The sequence below is a fragment of the Pleurodeles waltl genome, chromosome 3_1 (assembly GCF_031143425.1).
Source record: "Pleurodeles waltl isolate 20211129_DDA chromosome 3_1, aPleWal1.hap1.20221129, whole genome shotgun sequence".
In the NCBI taxonomy this organism is placed as follows: Eukaryota; Metazoa; Chordata; class Amphibia; order Caudata; family Salamandridae; genus Pleurodeles; species Pleurodeles waltl.
In genome coordinates this window covers 234,805,530-234,824,477 of record NC_090440.1, presented here as the reverse complement: position 1 = coordinate 234,824,477, position 18,948 = coordinate 234,805,530, and the positions used below count along the sequence as shown (strand labels likewise).

Genomic DNA, 18,948 nt, shown 5'->3' with positions numbered 1-18,948 from the left:
CTGCACTGTATCTCTTCACAACGGTATTGTTCTGGTCAGTGAAGAAAGCAGATTTAGTTCTGCTCAGTGAAGAAAGTGGCCCGATGTAGGATGGTTCATTGTGTATTGTCAACAGTATTGAGTTCGGTATGTGTACTACATGTTACTGAGCCATATGGAAAAAGTCTTTAAGGAAATGTAAAATTGTTCATAATCTGATCGGATGATGTCTGTATGTGAGAGGACTGCTTTTCATGAGTGTGGTTTGGCTTAAGCAGTGTCCTGCGAAATATTGCTAGTTGAGGCACAGTTTCTCCCTTTTTTTGAATGGAGAAAATTCCACATTTCACGTAGTTCATTTGTTAATTACATTACATTATAATGGCTTTACAAAGATTTCACACAGGTCTTGACCACACCCACCAAAGGGAGAATAATTATGTATACAATATTGCAGTAGTATTAAATTGTCATTTGATCATCCCAGTTATATCGAGTATAGTTCCATTGTTTATTCTAAGATACTGAAACGTTTCTTTAAATGAGCAAGTTTTGTTGAAGTTCAACATAGGTTTAAGAACAAAGAGCAGAAATCTAGGTATGTTTGGTCTAAATCTCATTATTTTTGTAGGTGAAAACATTCAAGCTCTAGGGACTGCCTTTAAATAGACTTTCAAAATAGTACATGGGGAAACAAAGGTGATTTAGGATCTCTCTTGTTTTGGCTTATCCTTCTTTTCAGTCTGATTTGGAGCCATAAATCACAGACAGGAACATAAATATTTCTCCAAAAGATTGTAAGTTTAAAAACTTTGTGAAGGCCCCCAGCTCAAATCTTACCTCCATCTCCGATGGTCCACCTTGTATAAGGGCATCTCCAATGGTCCAAGCCAGGTTCCTGTTCTCTCCACCTATCAATAGTTTGTGGGACAGGACTTCTCCTCACATCCACCTGTTTTGCACTTTGCCTGTTTCTGTAGTCTTCTCTTCCTGCAAGTTTTTTTTTGTGTTTTTCAATTCCAAATGGGTTTAGTATTTTTAATGGCCTTTAGCCTCCGGTAAAATATACAGGGTGGTAGATTCTTCTTGGCAGACTGGTCTTATTTGGAGAATTTCTATGCAGTGAGTTCATTTTCAATGTGATAATCTGGCAGGTGGTGTTTAATGGATACTTTTGTTTTCGGAAATTATCTCCACTTTTCTGGAAGTCTCACTTTGATAGCTTGTCACATTTATTTCAAGACTTCAGCATTGGTCCAGTATCACTCCAGCAATCAGTTTACTGAATGGGCTGCAGCTCAGCGTACAGAACCTGTTGGGAAGAAGTAATGCTCCCTACAGTAAGGCTATCACATGTAAAACAGCACTGTTCTTTTACTTCCTTCGTCCCTTTTGACTTCCTTCATTTCGTGGAGCACAGAAAAAGGTACAGGCATAGAAAAGCATAACAAATGTTAGTTAGTGCCTTCCTCACTTTGAAACGTAATTTGTGTGTACCGGCAAGAGGTTTGGACATGTTTGAGTACCAGCAACAACTTTGTAAGGTTTTGAGCAGCTGGGTGCAGCTACACTGGGTGGTAAAGCACATACTCGCTCCCTGGAGGGAGTAACATTCAACTTTCACTGGTAGAGAATTGTGTCAAGGTCCATCAGCTTTTATGGGGTTTTGGCTCATGAAGCCCGATTAACACCAAAATGCTCAGATCTTGTTTGGTGATGTTCTGAGGAGGAAGCTATCCTCTCCCATACTGTAATGACTGTTAAAAGTTTGAATAGGTATTTGGGTACTGCAGTACCAAGTTTGTAAGGGGGGTTCTTTTATACCAAGAGATACTCTCATGCATGAACTTGAGGGCTTCCCCAGCTGGGACAAAGCAATACTGAGCCCATGCTGCCATTCAATTAACCCCTCCCAAGACACCCTTTTAAGGGCCTGGGCCAAATCTTGTTATGGCCTCCAAGTCAATCACCAGTTTACAAGGCACCAACGACCTGTCCCTAGCAACCCCAACTTTTTGTCTTGGCACCCTTCTCCTGGCAGCTTGGTGATGCAGGCTTCCACCAGACAGACAGATCCTAATACTTTTCTGACTCCCCCCTGGATAGGAACTCTGAGAGATGAGACCTTTGGGAAGATGGTATTATCTTTCACTAGTTTAGCCTGCCAGCTGTCTGCTGGGCAGTTATACCCACCATCTCTAGGGTTTGGTTTCTCAAATCCTCTGTTGCTTTAAGTATAGTGGATAACCTTCGCCCCGTATTATCTTAGGAAAAAAGAATGACTGTGGTGCTGCCAGTTTTACAATACGCTGTGGCCTAGAGATCCCTTCTGACAGGACATTGTCACTAGTGTTGCTATTTGTCTCCTAGCCTGCTTGCACTCAACAGGTTTTCAGGCAGTGCCCTTTGTCCCTCATGGACATGCCCTTTGACAGGGGCTTGACTCCTGGGGAACTATGCAGATTCTGCTCTGGAGCGCTTCGAAGAGAGCGGGGCCACGGCGCACTCCTTGGGCCCGTCTGCGCCCCCACGCTAGCCGCATCAGTCATGTTTGGCAGAAGCATCTCATATAAACAACATTTCAGCCTGTGCTCATCCGCTTCCATGTCGGCGCTGATGGCACTCACCGACCCCGGTGGTCAGGAACTGCGTGCCCGCCAGTCTAGATTTCTCACCAGTCCTCAGGTGTGGGAATCTGTACATTAGTCCAATTTGCTGCGGGGGCTCCGCCGCTGGGGGTGCGGACACCCTCGAAAGTAGCTGGTGGTACCGCACATCATGTCGGGAGCAGAACGGCGACAGTGCGCCTACCAGCAGACAGAGGCACTGCTCAAAAGTTTGCGGATCAGTTCTTACACTGGGGAAATATTCAAGAGGTAATTCATCTGCGGTTAATCTCTACCAGAAAGAGCGTCACGTCGTGTTCTTTTTGAACGCAGCATGTGGGTGCACACGGGTTTATTACTTCAGCATTGGGCAACTACCGAGCAACTATTTTAATTGATAATCTGTCCTTCCCAGTTAACTGTTTGGGCCAATGCTGAACGTATTGTCGACTCCTACCGCTGTAATGACGAGTGCCGTAACTAAGCGCGGACATTTGGAGTTTCCTGTCTGATGTACAATGCCAGTGCAATGGTGTCTCCCAATGTGAAGTGTTTATTTTTGCCAGGGCTTCGCGGATCTGCTGGTAAACAGAGCTTGGAACCTTGTCAGTGTTTTCGAATTTGTGGCAGTTTCAAGCTCATCAGTTTATCCGTTTAATATGTGCGTTGTCCTTCTAGTCCCTTGTCCCTCCCCCTTGTGATGATGGGATAACCCCAACAGTCTGGTAGTTCAAGCATCTTACAACAGTTACCGGCAGGTGAAAGGCCAGCTGGAGGTGTTGGTGAAATGATTGATTTGTTTTTTTTTTTGAGTGGCTGACACTGTTCAGTGGAGACGCTAGGTGTTTACCCGTTCATGCACTTTATATGCGTGAAACCAGAATTGGCAGTGTCATTCAGAATGTTGGCTGGTATAAACTGCCTTTCATCTAATGTGAAAGCGCATGTGTTAGGGTGCACACAGAAACGTGTATGTATGTGATTGGATACTTATGTCAGTGTATAGCATTAATGCAGTATGTGCCCGTAACTTTTCAGTTTCCTATGCCACTTTAAACAGCTGTCAGTTTTTGTGCAGTGGACTGGAAAGACAGCTGAGCTGGAAGCGCTCTGTAACTAACCTCCGACACTTCCTTTCTTATTTTAGGTTCATACCTTCCCTCCAGCTATTCCTTCTCACCCTACGGAAACAAAGTCTCTGGGGCAGAAGAAGTGGAGAAGTCACGGGCGAGTCCTAGCGTAACCTGCAAGAGCAGCTCGGAGTCCAAGGCTCTGGACATCCTCCAGCAGCATGCCAGCCACTATAAAAGCAAGTCCCCAACGGTAAGCTGAAACAAAGATTGGCAAGGGATTGCCCCTTTCTGCTCTGGGTCTGAGGGCTGGGGTTGGGAGTGGAGGTGGGGGGCGCTGCATACCATTTTTTATTCCCATTCTGCTCTGTTGCTCAATGTCAGAGTTGTGTCCCCTTGTTGCATCATTGATTGAGATGCACATGCGGTTTCGCCAATTCTGCCCCTGAATTAAATTGAGTTCAGAAGCGAAAATGAAGTTTGTCCTTTCATAATACAGACCAGAACTCTTTATTGCCTTTCCATACTCAGATTGGTGTATTTAAAAATTGTGCACCTTTTCTATAAGTTTTGATTTCTACAGATCAGTTTGGTAAGCGGTTCCTATTCTGTATGGATCTAGCTGATGGTGTGGTCTGCTGAAGTGGGGATAATACTGTAGATGTGGCTCGAAGAGTGATCAAGTACTTTTTTCTGCCTATACGTTCTCCTAACTATTAATGGTTCCTGTATAGTAACAGTTTCACATTGGGCTTTTATGGAGCCATGACACTTAACCTGAAGATTATTCTCCTGTTAAAAAGCTTTCAAAACCTCACCGTCCAATATACTGCCCTGTGTATTTTTAGTCCTAAATGTATAATTGCATTTGATTTCATTGATTTCACTTACCACCCCAGGAACTTGCAGTTTTTATACATCACGCACCATTTTTCTATGTATTTTGGATTTCAAACACTGCCCAACTGTCTTGTCTTTAAATATATCTATGATTGTTTTTCTAACTGCTCACCAGTGACCTTTAGGAGCAGTGATTTGAAGATCAATCCTTTTGTCCCACTTTTTGTGCTCTTTTCCCCCCTAAATGCACTGTGTAATGATCCTTTTTCTACAACCCCACGCATTCATATTTGGGCCCGGTTTTGATAATAAAATTCATTAATACACATTTTTCTTCTAAAATAGGCTTGTGGAGGCGTTTTTCTTTTTTCTCCCCAATCTCTTTATTGATTTGCATGCAGGCGGTAGGAAAGAGGTACGTCCACAAAAAGTTAAACATGAGGCATGGTGAGTACAATACATCAGAATCTGTCGACTGAGGCACCTGTCTGTTCCCTGCAGGCTCAACATGTACCCCAACCATGACATTCTTTGTTCCAAATTAGTTCCCTCGGTTCCTGTATCCCGTGGGGTCTCCCACTCGAGCCCCTCCCTCAGGCAGTGTATTCCTTCGGCATGCTGCCAGGGTCCCCATATTTTATCAAATTTCCTGGGGCAGCCTCATGCCCCATACACCTTTTTTCTTCAAATTGCATACACCAATCCACATTGGACTCCTAGGCCCTAAGTGTTGGAATCGCTCCACGTCTCCACATTCTAATTTGTTCACATTTTGCCACCATCAATGTGGTGTTACAGAAAGAGGCGGGGTGTTGGTCTAGGGACTGTTTACTGCAAATGCTAAGGGGAATGTTTTGTGGATTTGACTCCAGTGTGTTGTCAGACTGTGGAGAGCCGTTTCCCTCTTAAACCCCCTCCCCCCCAATATACTTCTGGATATTGGAGCATCCCAAAATTTGGTGTTTGGTGCATTTTCCCATACACCCCCTCTGCCCCCCCCCCCCCCCGCCCCCCCCCCCCCAAATACAAAAATCTAGTTTTTGTGAAGTATGCCCTATGAAGGAGTTGCAGTTTAATTTATTGGAATCTTGTCCATATGGCTGCCTCCCGGGGGTACCTGTAGGCCACCCCCCTGTTGTCATCCTCCAATCTGTTCAGGTCTCCCTCGCATTTCTCTTGGAGATGGTCCAGTAGGGCATGCTGTTATGTAGAAGAGTCAAATGTAGTCTTGATACAGCATGAGTTCTAAAGGGAGCCAGACGAATCTATAATCTAGGGTTGATTCGTCCGGGGCCACCCTTAAAGCTTCTGCAGGCGGCCAAGTCTTTGAGGCGAACGTGTAAGTCAAGGCAAAAAAGAAGAGTAAAAACTTGAAGCGGTCTTCGACTTCTCCTTGTCCGTCAGCCGACAGGACAAGGGAGCATTGTCATTCTAGGCTCATTCTTCGGAACCTTGGTCGACTCCACGCATCCCTGAGTTTCCAGGAGTCTGAGCCACCCCAACCCAACTAAAGAATTTTATGAGGCCATGCATCTCATTTTTGGGCTGTCCAACTCTGCCACCATGCCTTATGGCTCCATGGGGCCAAAGGGGGCCCCATTGGGTTCTATGTCGGTGGCTTCGGCACCAGTAGGCTCTCAGGGACCCAGTCCTGGATTTGAACTGATGCTGGTGAAACCACCTCGACCTTCCCCGGCACCGGTGTGAATGTAGATTCTCCCAGCACCCACTAGCTGCGCCATCTCCATTATCATCTCTGACACGGAGCTAGATGGGCGTCACCCAATGCTGACTCTGATGCCGACAGGAGCTTTACCTCCCAGATCGGATCCTGAGACCCATTCCGCTGGGCTGGGCTTTTTTTTTTGCGGGGGGGCTGGGAGGGGTTGATGGACCCTTTAGAATACCAGCCTTATGAAGCGGACTTGGACTCGGGTGAAGCCAGTGGAATGGACACATATGCATATACTGTTATGCTTCTTTCCCCCCACCCCCACCCCCACCCCCAAATGTGGCTACAGATAGGGAGCCTCTTGCGCAGTGGTGGCGAGGAGGGCAGCTGAGGTCCTGGACCTTCATCTTCTCTCAGTGGGACTCAAGACTGATCTCTTGACAGAGGTGCTGCAACTGGGAGCATCCACATCTGAACCGCTGCTCCTGTTCAGTTATGCCATCACAGATGTCCCTTTGGGCACGTGATTCAAACCCAGCACAGAGGCTTCTGTGAAGAGGACGAATGCCCACCTCCATCACCCTGCACCTGGCGACTCAAATTTTCTCACCCAACACCTTACTCCTGAGAGCTTGGTGGCTCAAGCCAGTACTTCCCATGGCATATTCACTCCCACTTCCCTGGATAGGGAATCCAACTGGCTGGATTAATTTGGGAAGAAGCTGTTTTCTTCCACCAGCTTGGCATTGTGGTGTATAAACACTGCATGCCTTTTGGGCCTTATTCCCACGCTCTGTGGGACATGGTTGTGCAAGTGCTGCCACAGGTCCCAGAGGAGGCCCGGACTATACTCTCTCAAGCTGTTGCCAAAGGGAGAGATGTAGCAAAGTTGATGATCCGTTGAGGACTGGACACGACTTACCCGCTAGGCAACAACAATGACCCTGAGGCACCACGCCTGTCTGAGGACATCAGGAGATGTCTAAGCTTCCCTTATTGACATGTCATTCGATAGCACCTGCCTCTTTGGCGACAAGGCAGATTCGGCGTTCAAGCACTTCAGGAATTCTTGGGCTACTGCCAGGTCCTTGGACCTTGCAGCAGCCCATTATCTTGTTAAATCTGCCTTTCGCTCCTTTTATGGCTACGGAAGGGGCTTCCAACCACACCAATTCCCGGGCACCTGCATTGTAGAGGGTGCTGGGTCAGGTAGCCGTTGATCTGGTCAGTCCAAACCCTCCCTCCCTCGTCACCCCCACATCCCCGTCCTGCCTGCCCACAGACATTACTTGCGGTTCATGGTAGGTCACAAGTGCTTTCAGTTCACCGTGCTTCCCAGCTCCCCTCGAGTGTTCACCAAGGTGATGGCAGTGGTTACAGCTCATCTGCGGACATCAGGGGTATCAGTCTTCATCTCTCTCGAAGACTGGCTGCTGAAGGTGGGCTCACCCCAGGCTGTCGTCTCCCACCTCCAGACTACAGCGAACCTCCTGCATTTGCTAGGGTTCACTATAAACGTACCAAAGTCACTCCGACTCCCTCTGAGAGGCTCCCTTTCATCAGAGCTTTTATACAGGGAGTGCAGAATTATTAGGCAAGTTGTATTTTTGAGGATTAATTTTATTATTGAACAACAACCATGTTCTCAATGAACCCAAAAAACTCATTAATATCAAAGCTGAATATTTTTGGAAGTAGTTTTTAGTTTGTTTTTAGTTTTAGCTATGTTAGGGGGATATCTGTGTGTGCAGGTGACTATTACTGTGCATAATTATTAGGCAACTTAACAAAAAAAAATATATACCCATTTCAATTATTTATTATTACCAGTGAAACCAATATAACATCTCAACATTCACAAATATACATTTCTGACATTCAAAAACAAAACAAAAACAAATCAGTGACCAATATAGCCACCTTTCTTTGCAAGGACACTCAAAAGCCTGCCATCCATGGATTCTGTCAGTGTTTTGATCTGTTCACCATCAACATTGCGTGCAGCAGCAACCACAGCCTCCCAGACACTGTTCAGAGAGGTGTACTGTTTTCCCTCCTTGTAAATCTCACATTTGATGATGGACCACAGGTTCTCAATGGGGTTCAGATCAGGTGAACAAGGAGGCCATGTCATTAGATTTCCTTCTTTTATACCCTTTCTTGCCAGCCACGCTGTGGAGTACTTGGACGCGTGTGATGGAGCATTGTCCTGCATGAAAATCATGTTTTTCTTGAAGGATGCAGACTTCTTCCTGTACCACTGCTTGAAGAAGGTGTCTTCCAGGAACTGGCAGTAAGACTGGGAGTTGAGCTTGACTCCATCCCCAACCCGAAAAGGCCCCACAAGCTCATCTTTGATGATACCAGCCCAAACCAGTACTCCACCTCCACCTTGCTGGCGTCTGAGTCGGACTGGAGCTCTCTGCCCTTTACCAATCCAGCCAAGGGCCCATCCATCTGGCCCATCAAGACTCACTCTCATTTCATCAGTCCATAAAACCTTAGAAAAATCAGTCTTGAGATATTTCTTGGCCCAGTCTTGACGTTTCAGCTTGTGTGTCTTGTTCAGTGGTGGTCGTCTTTCAGCCTTTCTTACCTTGGCCATGTCTCTGAGTATTGCACACCTTGTGCTTTTGGGCACTCCAGTGATGTTGCAGCTCTGAAATATGGCCAAACTGGTGGCAAGTGGCATCGTGACAGCTGCACGCTTGACTTTTCTCAGTTCATGGGCAGTTATTTTGCGCCTTGGTTTTTCCACACGCTTCTTGCGACCCTGTTGACTATTTTGAATGAAACGCTTGATTGTTCGATGATCACGCTTCAGAAGCTTTGCAATTTTAAGAGTGCTGCATCCCTCTGCAAGATATCTCACTATTTTTGACTTTTCTGAGCCTGTCAAGTCCTTCTTTTGACCCATTTTGCCAAAGGAAAGGAAGTTGCCTAATAATTATGCACACCTGATATAGGGTGTTGATGTCATTAGACCACACCCCTTCTCATTACAGAGATGCACATCACCTAATATGCTTAATTGGTAGTAGGCTTTCGAGCCTATACAGCTTGGAGTAAGACAACATGCATAAAGAGGATGATGTGGTCAAAATACTCATTTGCCTAATAATTCTGCACTCCCTGTAGACCTGGTGCAGTTTCTGACTTATCCTCCCAGGCTATGATACCGATGTTTCAACCTCTATCCTGGATTTAAGTGAGACTGACTCTCAGTCTGCTGTCCCTTATGGCCTCCTGCCGACGCATGGCAGGTGGCATATGTGGGCTCTGGAGTGGGACCTAGTTCCAGTGAGCGCTCCATCAGGGGAATCTCTCCAACATGATCCAGTTCTCAGCAGGAACTGCGAAATATCTGCAGTGGTGGTTAACAAACCGTTATTGGGCTGCAGGCAGATTCCTCTACCTTCCTCAACCAGATCTGAGAGTAGTGACTGATGTGTCACTCTTGGGATGGGGCGTACAGAAGCAAACCATTTCTCGTTGGGTCGTTATCTGCATCAAGATCTGCTATGCACTGGCCAAGAAGCAACCCACTGAGAGCTTGCAAGCTCATTCCACCAGTGCTAAAGCTGTGACCACTGCCTTAGCAAGCAGAGTTTCGTTCTTGGATATCTGCCAGATAGCAATTTGGACACCTCTGCACACACTCACCAAACGCTACTGCCTCAGCAGTCAGACCCATTGGGATGCCCACCTTGCCTGTTCACTCACGCAGAATTTTCACATTTGAAATTGCTTTACAGACCCACTTCCGAGTATCTATTCAAAGGTAAGGAATCTGAGGCTAAAAGTCTGTCAGATGGACAAGTTACTTACCTTCTGTAACACTGTATCTTGTAGAGCCTATATCTAGCTGCAGATTGCTTACAGACCCACCGATCCTCTTGCTCTGTGAACAGGTTTGTAGGAGCCAGGGCCTCCTTTTCAGGGCCCTGGTTTTGACACATTAGTGGTCAGCTGTTCATGGCTCAACGCTTCCATAGTGGAAAGTCATGAAAAACTGAAATCAGGGTGGCGCCTATATAAGAACCACAACGTCATTTCTGGTGCGGATGTCACCGACGACTGACACAGAGCCAGTCGATGCCACCTACGCCGCAACATGACGCAGTGGCACTGATCACTAAAAATCTTCAGAATCTAACCTGATGCCTGGGGAGGAATCAAAGTAAGGAATCTGAACCTAGATATACTCTCTACCAGACAAGGCGTTACCAAAGATAATTATCTACAATGGGTGTGGTTTTAATGCTTTCTTAGTTACTAACAATACCTTAAAATGGGCCCAGGGATACAGCAGTCATTTTTACCCAGTTTTGTTGTTCATAATATCACACACAAGCACTTCCCTAAGGGAAAGACACTTTGTGCTTCAGTGTTTAATTTCAACAGTCTCCTCCTCTTCCTCATCAAATGTAAAATAATCATGCAGAATATTAATAAAACAGCAGTAACGCATGTTGTTTAGGAAGACTCAGTGCATTGCATACCTATGTACAGCAAAAAACTGTACATATCAGTAGTAGGGAGAGAGTGTTTTCTCTAAGGGATAACAGTCATCAGCTGGGCTCAGCTCCTCTCGGTCTTGGCTCGCGATTAGCACTCTCCATAAGATGCGGTGCTGCAGCACTACAGCAGCCCCTGTCAGGATCTTCTGGCTGTATCTTGTGTGATAATTGGGGGCAAAGGAACTCTCCTGTCTATTGGCCCGTTGATGAGCCTTTTCTAACTGTTGATTATTGATCTTATCTGATATAGAGAATTGTAAGTATAAATATGCTAGTCTTAGATGCATCAATATAACAGAATATGGTAAACACGTCAATTTAGACTACGCTTTTAGGGGAGCACTTGGATGGTAGACCTAAGTGCTTATCACAAGTCTGGTTTTTATTGGAAAGTTAAAATAGCCTTCAGATGTTCCCAAATACTATCCTACTTTATTCCTGTAATATCTGTCTCTTCAGAAGACGTAGGTATTGAAAGGTGTCGAAAGTATATATTAAAGAGATTAGGCAATAAAAACTGGCTAAGGCAGTAAGATTGACCAGGGAGTGTGTTCCCAAAAGGAAATATCTGTCTCGTTGGTACACTCTGAGCGTCTGTGTCTGTAGGGTGCCATATGATATTGATCTTCTATAAGGCATTGCAGTCTCATCTGGCCCTCCGTTGTGATTATCTTTAAGAGCTAAGTTGGGTGATGAATTTGTGACCTTCTACTGGACACTGAGTGGTTAATGGTCTGGCCTGCATCTGTGCTCAGAAGGTAATAGGGAAAAGAAGACTAAAACTTAAACACTACAAAGTTGTGCAAAGAGCTTACCCCATTCTTGTTGTGCTACACAGAATGTACCTGACCTTGTTTCAAATGTACGGGAGTCATAGTCGATTTTTTGAATGACATTGACTTAGGACAGTACTACAGTAGGCATGATTTGAAGTATTGGTACTGCCCCAATAACATTCTGATCGTTCACTATGAGCTACATTTCAAGCTTAATAGAAACTCAAAATGTGCTGATTAATGCTGACAAACATATTCAACTTCCAAGACTGAGATTTAGAACTCCAGCTGGCCAGATAAGCAGGACACTTTGCTCTTGGTACGAGGAAAGTCTTGATCTTCCTAGACTATATACACTGCAGTTCAGCAATGCAGAGCTAGTTGCTTGGAAGTTCAGCATAAGCTATGGTCACTGGATCTGCGGTATGCACACTTCCTGTTATGTTGAACGTCAAGGTCAACTAGCACACCCCCTTCACAGAGCCAAAGACATTGGGCTAAGCAACGTGGGCCACTGACAAAGACAAAAGGCATGAAACTGTGACAGCGGCCCTGCCTCGTTCCAAAAGGCGCTGCAGCAAAACGTGCCATAGGGTATCCACAATGTTAGGTTACCCTCTCCCATACAAGCCCAATGAGATCAACAAGATGTTATGGCTCCTGCAGTAGCCATTAGAAGAGACTCAGAATCCCGCTCTCAGTTGACCTGCCTATATTTCGGTCCAACAGCGGAGAAGGCTGTAATATCCGTGTTACTTCTTCAAGCTGCCTCTCCACAAGATGAATTGCTATGATGACCTGGAAAAGATGTGACACCAGTTTTAAATTGAAATAATTTTATATTAGATACAATGCCTCTATCCTCTTAGGTGGCTTGGCACATGAAGAAGTGGAGCTTGGGTTTATTCGGGTCATTACTGTGGGCTCAGGACTTACCATATAAGTATCCTCCCTAACTGGTTAGATAATACATATGCATAGGTTCAACGCAAGTGACCACTTAACAGGAACTCTATTTTTTAAGTGTCCTAATAGTGTATAATATACATTATTGCTGGCTGTCAAATGGGGAGGTGGCAGGGATGAAATATTGACAACCTTCATTGTTACTATAAAGTTGTGGAGATTATAGCAGCTCCCTCCTCCACACACGCACTCAATTCTTCCTTCCCCTGATAGGACACGAGCAGTAGCACTACAGTTACTAGTTTAGTTAACGTTTTGGTCTTTCTAGTTTTTGGGTGGGCAATGTTTGGGTTTCTCCATGGAGTAGGATAACTGGGAGGGTATGGGGTTTCCTTTGTATAATTCATTAGTTGGTGGGTGGAAAGAATGCTCCATCAGTATGTCAGCAGACTCTGAATTTAGACACTGATGGGGTTGACCACATCATTCTAACCTGCAATGTTTGGGTAATGTCAGCAGCAGCCAAACGTCACATGATATACTCGTATTTAAAGCTTAGAGGGATTCACTTAGTTTTATTGAGGTATCCCAGCATTCCATATGTGGGATAACTTTTAGGACACTACTTTGAGGAGAATGAGGGCTCAACTCATTGCCACTCAGCAGAAAGGTAGTTCTTGAATATAGTGGTGCAAGGCCATTACATCAGACTTCTCAGCTTTTTGCGATCTGCAAAATAAACTTGAAATGGACTGTGAAGTCTGATTCCCCACAATTTCAAGCTGCAATAAAAGCAAATAAACATTGCACCTTTTTACGCAATGGCAGAAGTCAAAGGAGCGTGCTGTAAGTCTGTGAACACATTTTATTTTTTTGGAAAAAAAAGCTTCTGTCTGAAAGTATCTTAAAACGTCACTTCTTAGTTAATCTTAAACAACTGCAGTGATTGCCCTGCAACTAGAAAAACAATATTTAAAAGAGCATACGGAGAGTGCTTCGGCCCCTAAAAGGTTGCCACAATCTATTTTTAGGATAGACTGTGCTTTCTGGGTGGCTATCATCATCATCATCCCAATGTTCATTTACATCACAAACCAAAATACAATCTCTGAGTTGTGGAGAGGGGCAATTTTGCATCCCATCTTAAAAGGCCGCTGTAAATCCGACCTGTCAAATTATTGGCTAACTGCCCTACCAGACAATGAGGCAAAATTCTATGCTGGCCTCGTTCTCCAAGATCTGTGCACTTGGGCTGATGCTCAGAAAATCATCCCATTCAATCAGACAGGCTTCCATCATGGGCACCCTGACAAACCTAGCAGCCCTTGCCATTATGGTCAATAAGGCCATCAAAACAAAATTAGCCTTGCGGCCTGCTTTGTTGACTTCAAGGCAGCTTTTGGTCTGGTGGACTGGGCCCTGCTTTGGAGGAAATTAGCGAATTAGGGGATCCCAGATAAACTGTTAACAGCAATCCAACTCTTTTACATTAATACATGGATCAGGATCAAACTCAGCAATAGTAGCAGCATATCTAGGAAGGTGAACTTGGCCATTGGTTTGCAACAGGGCTGCGTACTAGCCCCAAATTTGTTTAACATCTTCACCTCTGATCTTCTGGCTGAATTCGATCTGGTATACTCTCATGCCCCCAGACCTAAGAGAGAAGTCCCTACCCACCATGCTCTGTGCAGATGACATCAGACTCTTAAGCTGGGTCAAAGTCAGTCTGCAGAGACGACTGATCACTCTGGGTGATTACACAGCAAACAATCACTTTGAAGGCAGATGTGGTTATCTTAATGAGGAAAGCCTGGCCCTTGGAATTTAAACAACGCTAAGCTTTCTCATGTTAAGGAGTAAGTACCCCGATGTAAATATTGATTCCAGATGCTTCTTTGCTGGTCAGAAAGTGGAAATGAGAACCAAGGTGGCTTCCTTACTGGCTGCCTTTTTTGCAAAAGGGATTGTGGGGCAAGTCAGTGATGGTTTTAAATAACTTTACAATAAATACATTTGACAGTGATTGATATTTTCTTTCCTAAAATCTAAATGAACTTTACTTTTAAAGTATTCTTGTCTGTGCCAGTGCCTACTGTCCACATTGTGTGGGTGAAGAAATGAAGTTAACCCCTTAAATGCGGGCGACGGCCGCACTACCTCCCTGGTGCGGGTCATGACCAGTGGCCGACACCAGGGAGTTTTTTTTTTTTTTTTTTTTTTTTTACTTTTCCCAGGAGACACGGAAGCTTCCGTGTCTCCCCCCCACCCGCCCCGGCGCGCTGACGCTACAAAGTTGTTTTCCCATCGAAGCAGGAAGCAGCCTTGCGGCCGCTTCCTGCTTCGATGGGGAAAACGGCCTTCCCCACGTTCGGGAAGGCCTCGTAAGAAAGGGGAGACTCTCCCCTTTCTTACGAGGCCTTCATGAAAGTGTTTCCTGGCCCCCGGTCGCAGCTGTGCTGCGATCGGGGGCCAGGAAACACTTTCAGGTTTCCTGGATCGCGCCCCACCCCCCGGGGAATTTTTTTTTTTCCTTCCCAAAAATTTTTTTTGAAAAAAAGACAGGTGGTCGCTCATGGGCAGGGTGACCCCCTGTGGGGGCAATTTTTTTTTATTTTTTAGATATTGTAGGATTTCCCTGGGGGCCATTTTGGCCCCCAGGGAAACCATACAACAACTAAAAAAAAAAATAGATCTATATATAGATCTATATATATATATATATATATATATCTATGTAGATAGATATATCTATGTGCATGGATATATCTATAGATATATCTATGTGCATGGATATATCTATAGATATATCTATGTGCATGGATATATCTATAGATATATCTACGTAGAGATATATATATATATGTATGTGTGTATATATATATATATATATATATATATATATATAGAGGTAGATCTATATATATCAATCAAAGAGATTGATAAAGCGCGCTACTCACCCGTGAGGGTCTCAAGGCGCTTGGGGGGGTGGGGGGGTACGGCGGGAGGGAAAGGGGCTGGGAGGTTCATTGTTCGAAAAGCCAGGTTTTCTGAAAAGAAGTAGGTTTTGGGTCTTGCGAAGGTGGGTTGGGAGTGCGTTCCAGGTTTTGGGTGCAAGGTAGGAGAAGGATCTACCCCCGGTGGTGGTGTGTTTGATGCGGGGGACAGAGGCGCGAGAGAGGTCAGCTGAGCGGACGTTTCGTGTGGGGGTGTGGAAGGTGACTCTCGTTGAGGTAGGCAGGGCCTGTGTTGTGGAGTGATTTGTGTGCGAGGATGAGGATCTTGAAGGTGATCCTTTTGTCAATGGGGAGCCAGTGGAGGGATTTGAGGTGTGGAGAGATGTGTTCGTGTCGGGGGAGGTCGAGGATGAGTCGTGCTGCTGAGTTCTGGATGCGTGTAGTTTGCGCTTGAGTTTTAGAGTGGTGCCGGCGTAGAGGGCGTTTCCGTAATCAAGCCTGCTGCTGATGAGTGCGTGAGTGACCGTTTTTCTGGTCTCTGTGGGGATCCATTTGAATGTTTTTCAGTATACGGAGTGTGTTGAAGCATGAGGAGGTGAGAGCGTTGATTTGTTGGGTCATCGAGAGGGAGGAGTCTAGGATGATGCTGAGGTTGCGTGCGTGGTTGGCGGGGGTGGGTGCGGGGCCTAGCGTGGTGGGCCACCATGAGGGGTCCCAGGTGTTTTTGTGTGGGCCAAAGACGATTATTTCGGTTTTGCTTGAGTTGAGTTTCAGGTGGTTGGCTGTCATATATATATCACTTTTGTCAATATGTGTGTGGTTTCCCTGGGGGGAAAAGGGTCCGACTTGTCTAGTGGCAGTTTTAGTGCCATAAAGAAGCGCAGAAGGTTTATATGCCTACTGCAAAGAGCAAATCTGTATTTTATGTAAATAGCTGAGTACATTAGTAAAGTCAGCCATTACCTGCGCTATAATACCAATGAAATGTATGTGCGGGGTGGAGGGCGGCTATGGAGAGATGAAGGGCACTTTTGCTGGGTGGTAATGAGGGAATCCGAGGAGGAAGGAGTGGGAGCACCAATAATGATTGTTGGACTGGGCGCAGGAGGTGCTAAAGACTGTGACGAATGGTATGTGACAAGGTGTTTTTTGAGTGTCTTGAAAGTACGTGCTGATTGAGGGAAGAAGCGCAGGTAAGGTGGCCTCTACTGTTGCACGTATCTCACACACACCATCGATTTTGTGACTGTCTACGTAGGCTAGTGTTTTAGAGCAACAGTTTAGCCAATAGCAGAGATGGCATCTTGATGGCTGACTGCTGCCTGCACTCGGGTTATAGAGGACCGCTCTGACATAGGATCAGAGACTGAGACATCAGATACTGAGACAGCATCTGAGGGATAGGACAATGGCGCAGACTCTGGGAGTGATTTTTCAGTCAGAGGAGTCCCATTCGAGAACTCCTCTTCCAGTACATTATGAGGGAGGTGATGAGGACAGTCCTGCTGTCCCTTCGCAAGCTGTTCGTGCAACTGGGTAATAGTGGGTTAGGCCAACCCAGAGAGCAGGTGAATGCGGCGGCAAGCAGAGAGAGAGAGAGAGAGAGAGAGAGAGAGAGAGAGAGAGTGCTCTCTTGGGAGCTCCCCAATTTAGTTTAGCCCCAAATTCCACCACCCAAATCATATTGTGGAGACATCAAAATTATCTATGGCAAAACAAACTGGTTTTGTAAGGCAGGCACCTGTGTTTTTGGTCCTGGATTCGGCGGCCATATAGAGAAACACACTAAACCCAAACATTTCTGGAAACTAGACATTCGGGGGAGTCCACAGAGGTGTGACTTGTGTGGATTCCCCAAAGTTTTCTTACCCAGAATACCCGGCAAAGCTGAAATGTTGAAAAAAAACTCAATTTTTCTCGCATTTCTGTCACACAAACTACAGGAATTTGCTGGGATCCACTACATTCCTACCACCCAGTGACTCCTCACCTGTCCTGATAAAAACACTACCCCACTTGAGTGCCTACACCTAGTGCATGTGTCAGGAATGGATCACCCCAGGGTCAACAGCTGCCTCACGTAAGGACCAACATTGACCGTTGTGTGATCTATTCCTGTCGCGGGCACCAGGCCTAACCACACAAGTGAGGTATCATATTTATCGGGAGACTTGGGGGAACGCTGGGTGGAAGGAAATTTGTGGCTCCTCTCAGATTCCAGAATTTTCTGTCACCGAAATGTGAGGAAAACGTGTTATTTTAGTCACTTTTTGAGGTTTGCAAAGGATTCTGGGTAACAGAACCTGGTCAGAGCCCCACAAGTCACCTCATCTTGGATTCCCCTGGGTTTCTAGTTTTCAAAAATGTGCTGGTTTGCTAGGTTTCCCCAGGTGCCGGCTGAGCTAGAGGCAAAAATCCACAGGTAGGCACTGTTTTCTATGAAAAAATGTGATGTGTCCACGTTGTGTTTTGGGGCATTTCCTGTCGCGGGCACTAGGCCTACCCACACAAGTGAGGTATCATTTTTATCGGGAGACTTGGGGGAACGCTGGGTGGATGGAAATTTGTGGCTCCTCTCAGATTCCAGAACTTTCTGTCACCGAAATGTGAGGAAAACTTGTTTTTTAGTCACTTTTTGAGGTTTGCAAAGGATTCTGGGTAACAGAACCTGGTCAGAGCCCCACAAGTCACCCCATCGTGGATTCCCCTGGGTCTCTAGTTTTCAAAAAATGCACAGGTTTGGTAGGTTTCCCTATGTGCCGGCTGAGCTAGAGGCCAAAATCTACATGTAGGCACTTTGCAAAAAACAGCTCTGTATTTTGTCAAAAAATGGGATGTGTCCACGTTGTGTTTTGGGGCATATCCTTTCGCGGGCACTAGGCCTACGCACACAAGTGAGGTATCATTTTTATCGGGAGACTTGGGGGCACATAGAATAGCAAAACAAGTGTTATTGCCCCTTATCTTTCTCTACATTTTTTCCTTCCAAATATAAGAGTGTGTGTAAAAAAGACGTCTATTTGAGAAATGCCCTGCAATTCACATGCTAGTATGGGCACCTCGGAATTCAGAGATGTGCAAATAACCACTGCTCCTCAAAACCTTATCTTGATTCCATTTTGGAAATGCAAAGGTTTTCTTGATACCTCTTTTTCACTCTTCATATTTCAGCAAATTAATTGCTGTATACCCAGTATAGAATGAAAACCAACTGCAGGGTGCATCTCATTTATTGGCTCTGGGTACCTAGGGTTCTTGATGAACCTACAAGCCCTTTATATCCCCGCAACCAAAAGAGTCCAGCAAACAAAACGCTATATTGCTTTCAGAAATCTGACATCGCAGGAAAAAGTTACAGAGTAAAACATAAAGAAAAATGGCTGTTGTTTTCAGCTCAATTTCAATATTTTTTTATTTCAGCTGTTATTTTCTGTTGGAAAACCTTGTAGGATCTACACAAATGACCCCTTGCTGAATTCTGAATTTTGTCTAGTTTTCAGAAATGTTTAGCTTTCCGGGATCCAGCATTGGTTTCACACCCATTCCTGTCACTAACTGGAAGGAGGTTGAAAGCACCAAAAATAGTAAAAATGGGGTATGTCCCAGTAAAATGCCAAATTTG

At 45.3% G+C, this 18,948-nt stretch overlaps 1 protein-coding gene across 5 annotated transcripts in view; it reads left to right on the top strand.

The window, feature by feature from the left end:
* Positions 1-18,948, top strand: part of ZNF609 (zinc finger protein 609) — a 624,349-nt gene that overhangs the window by 582,295 nt on the left and 23,106 nt on the right. For all 5 annotated transcript variants that reach the window (XM_069222296.1, XM_069222300.1, XM_069222297.1 and 2 more), the window contains exon 7: positions 3,733-3,908. In XM_069222296.1, coding sequence (XP_069078397.1) covers positions 3,733-3,908 — 176 coding nt within the window. The remainder of the gene's footprint in view (positions 1-3,732; positions 3,909-18,948) is intronic.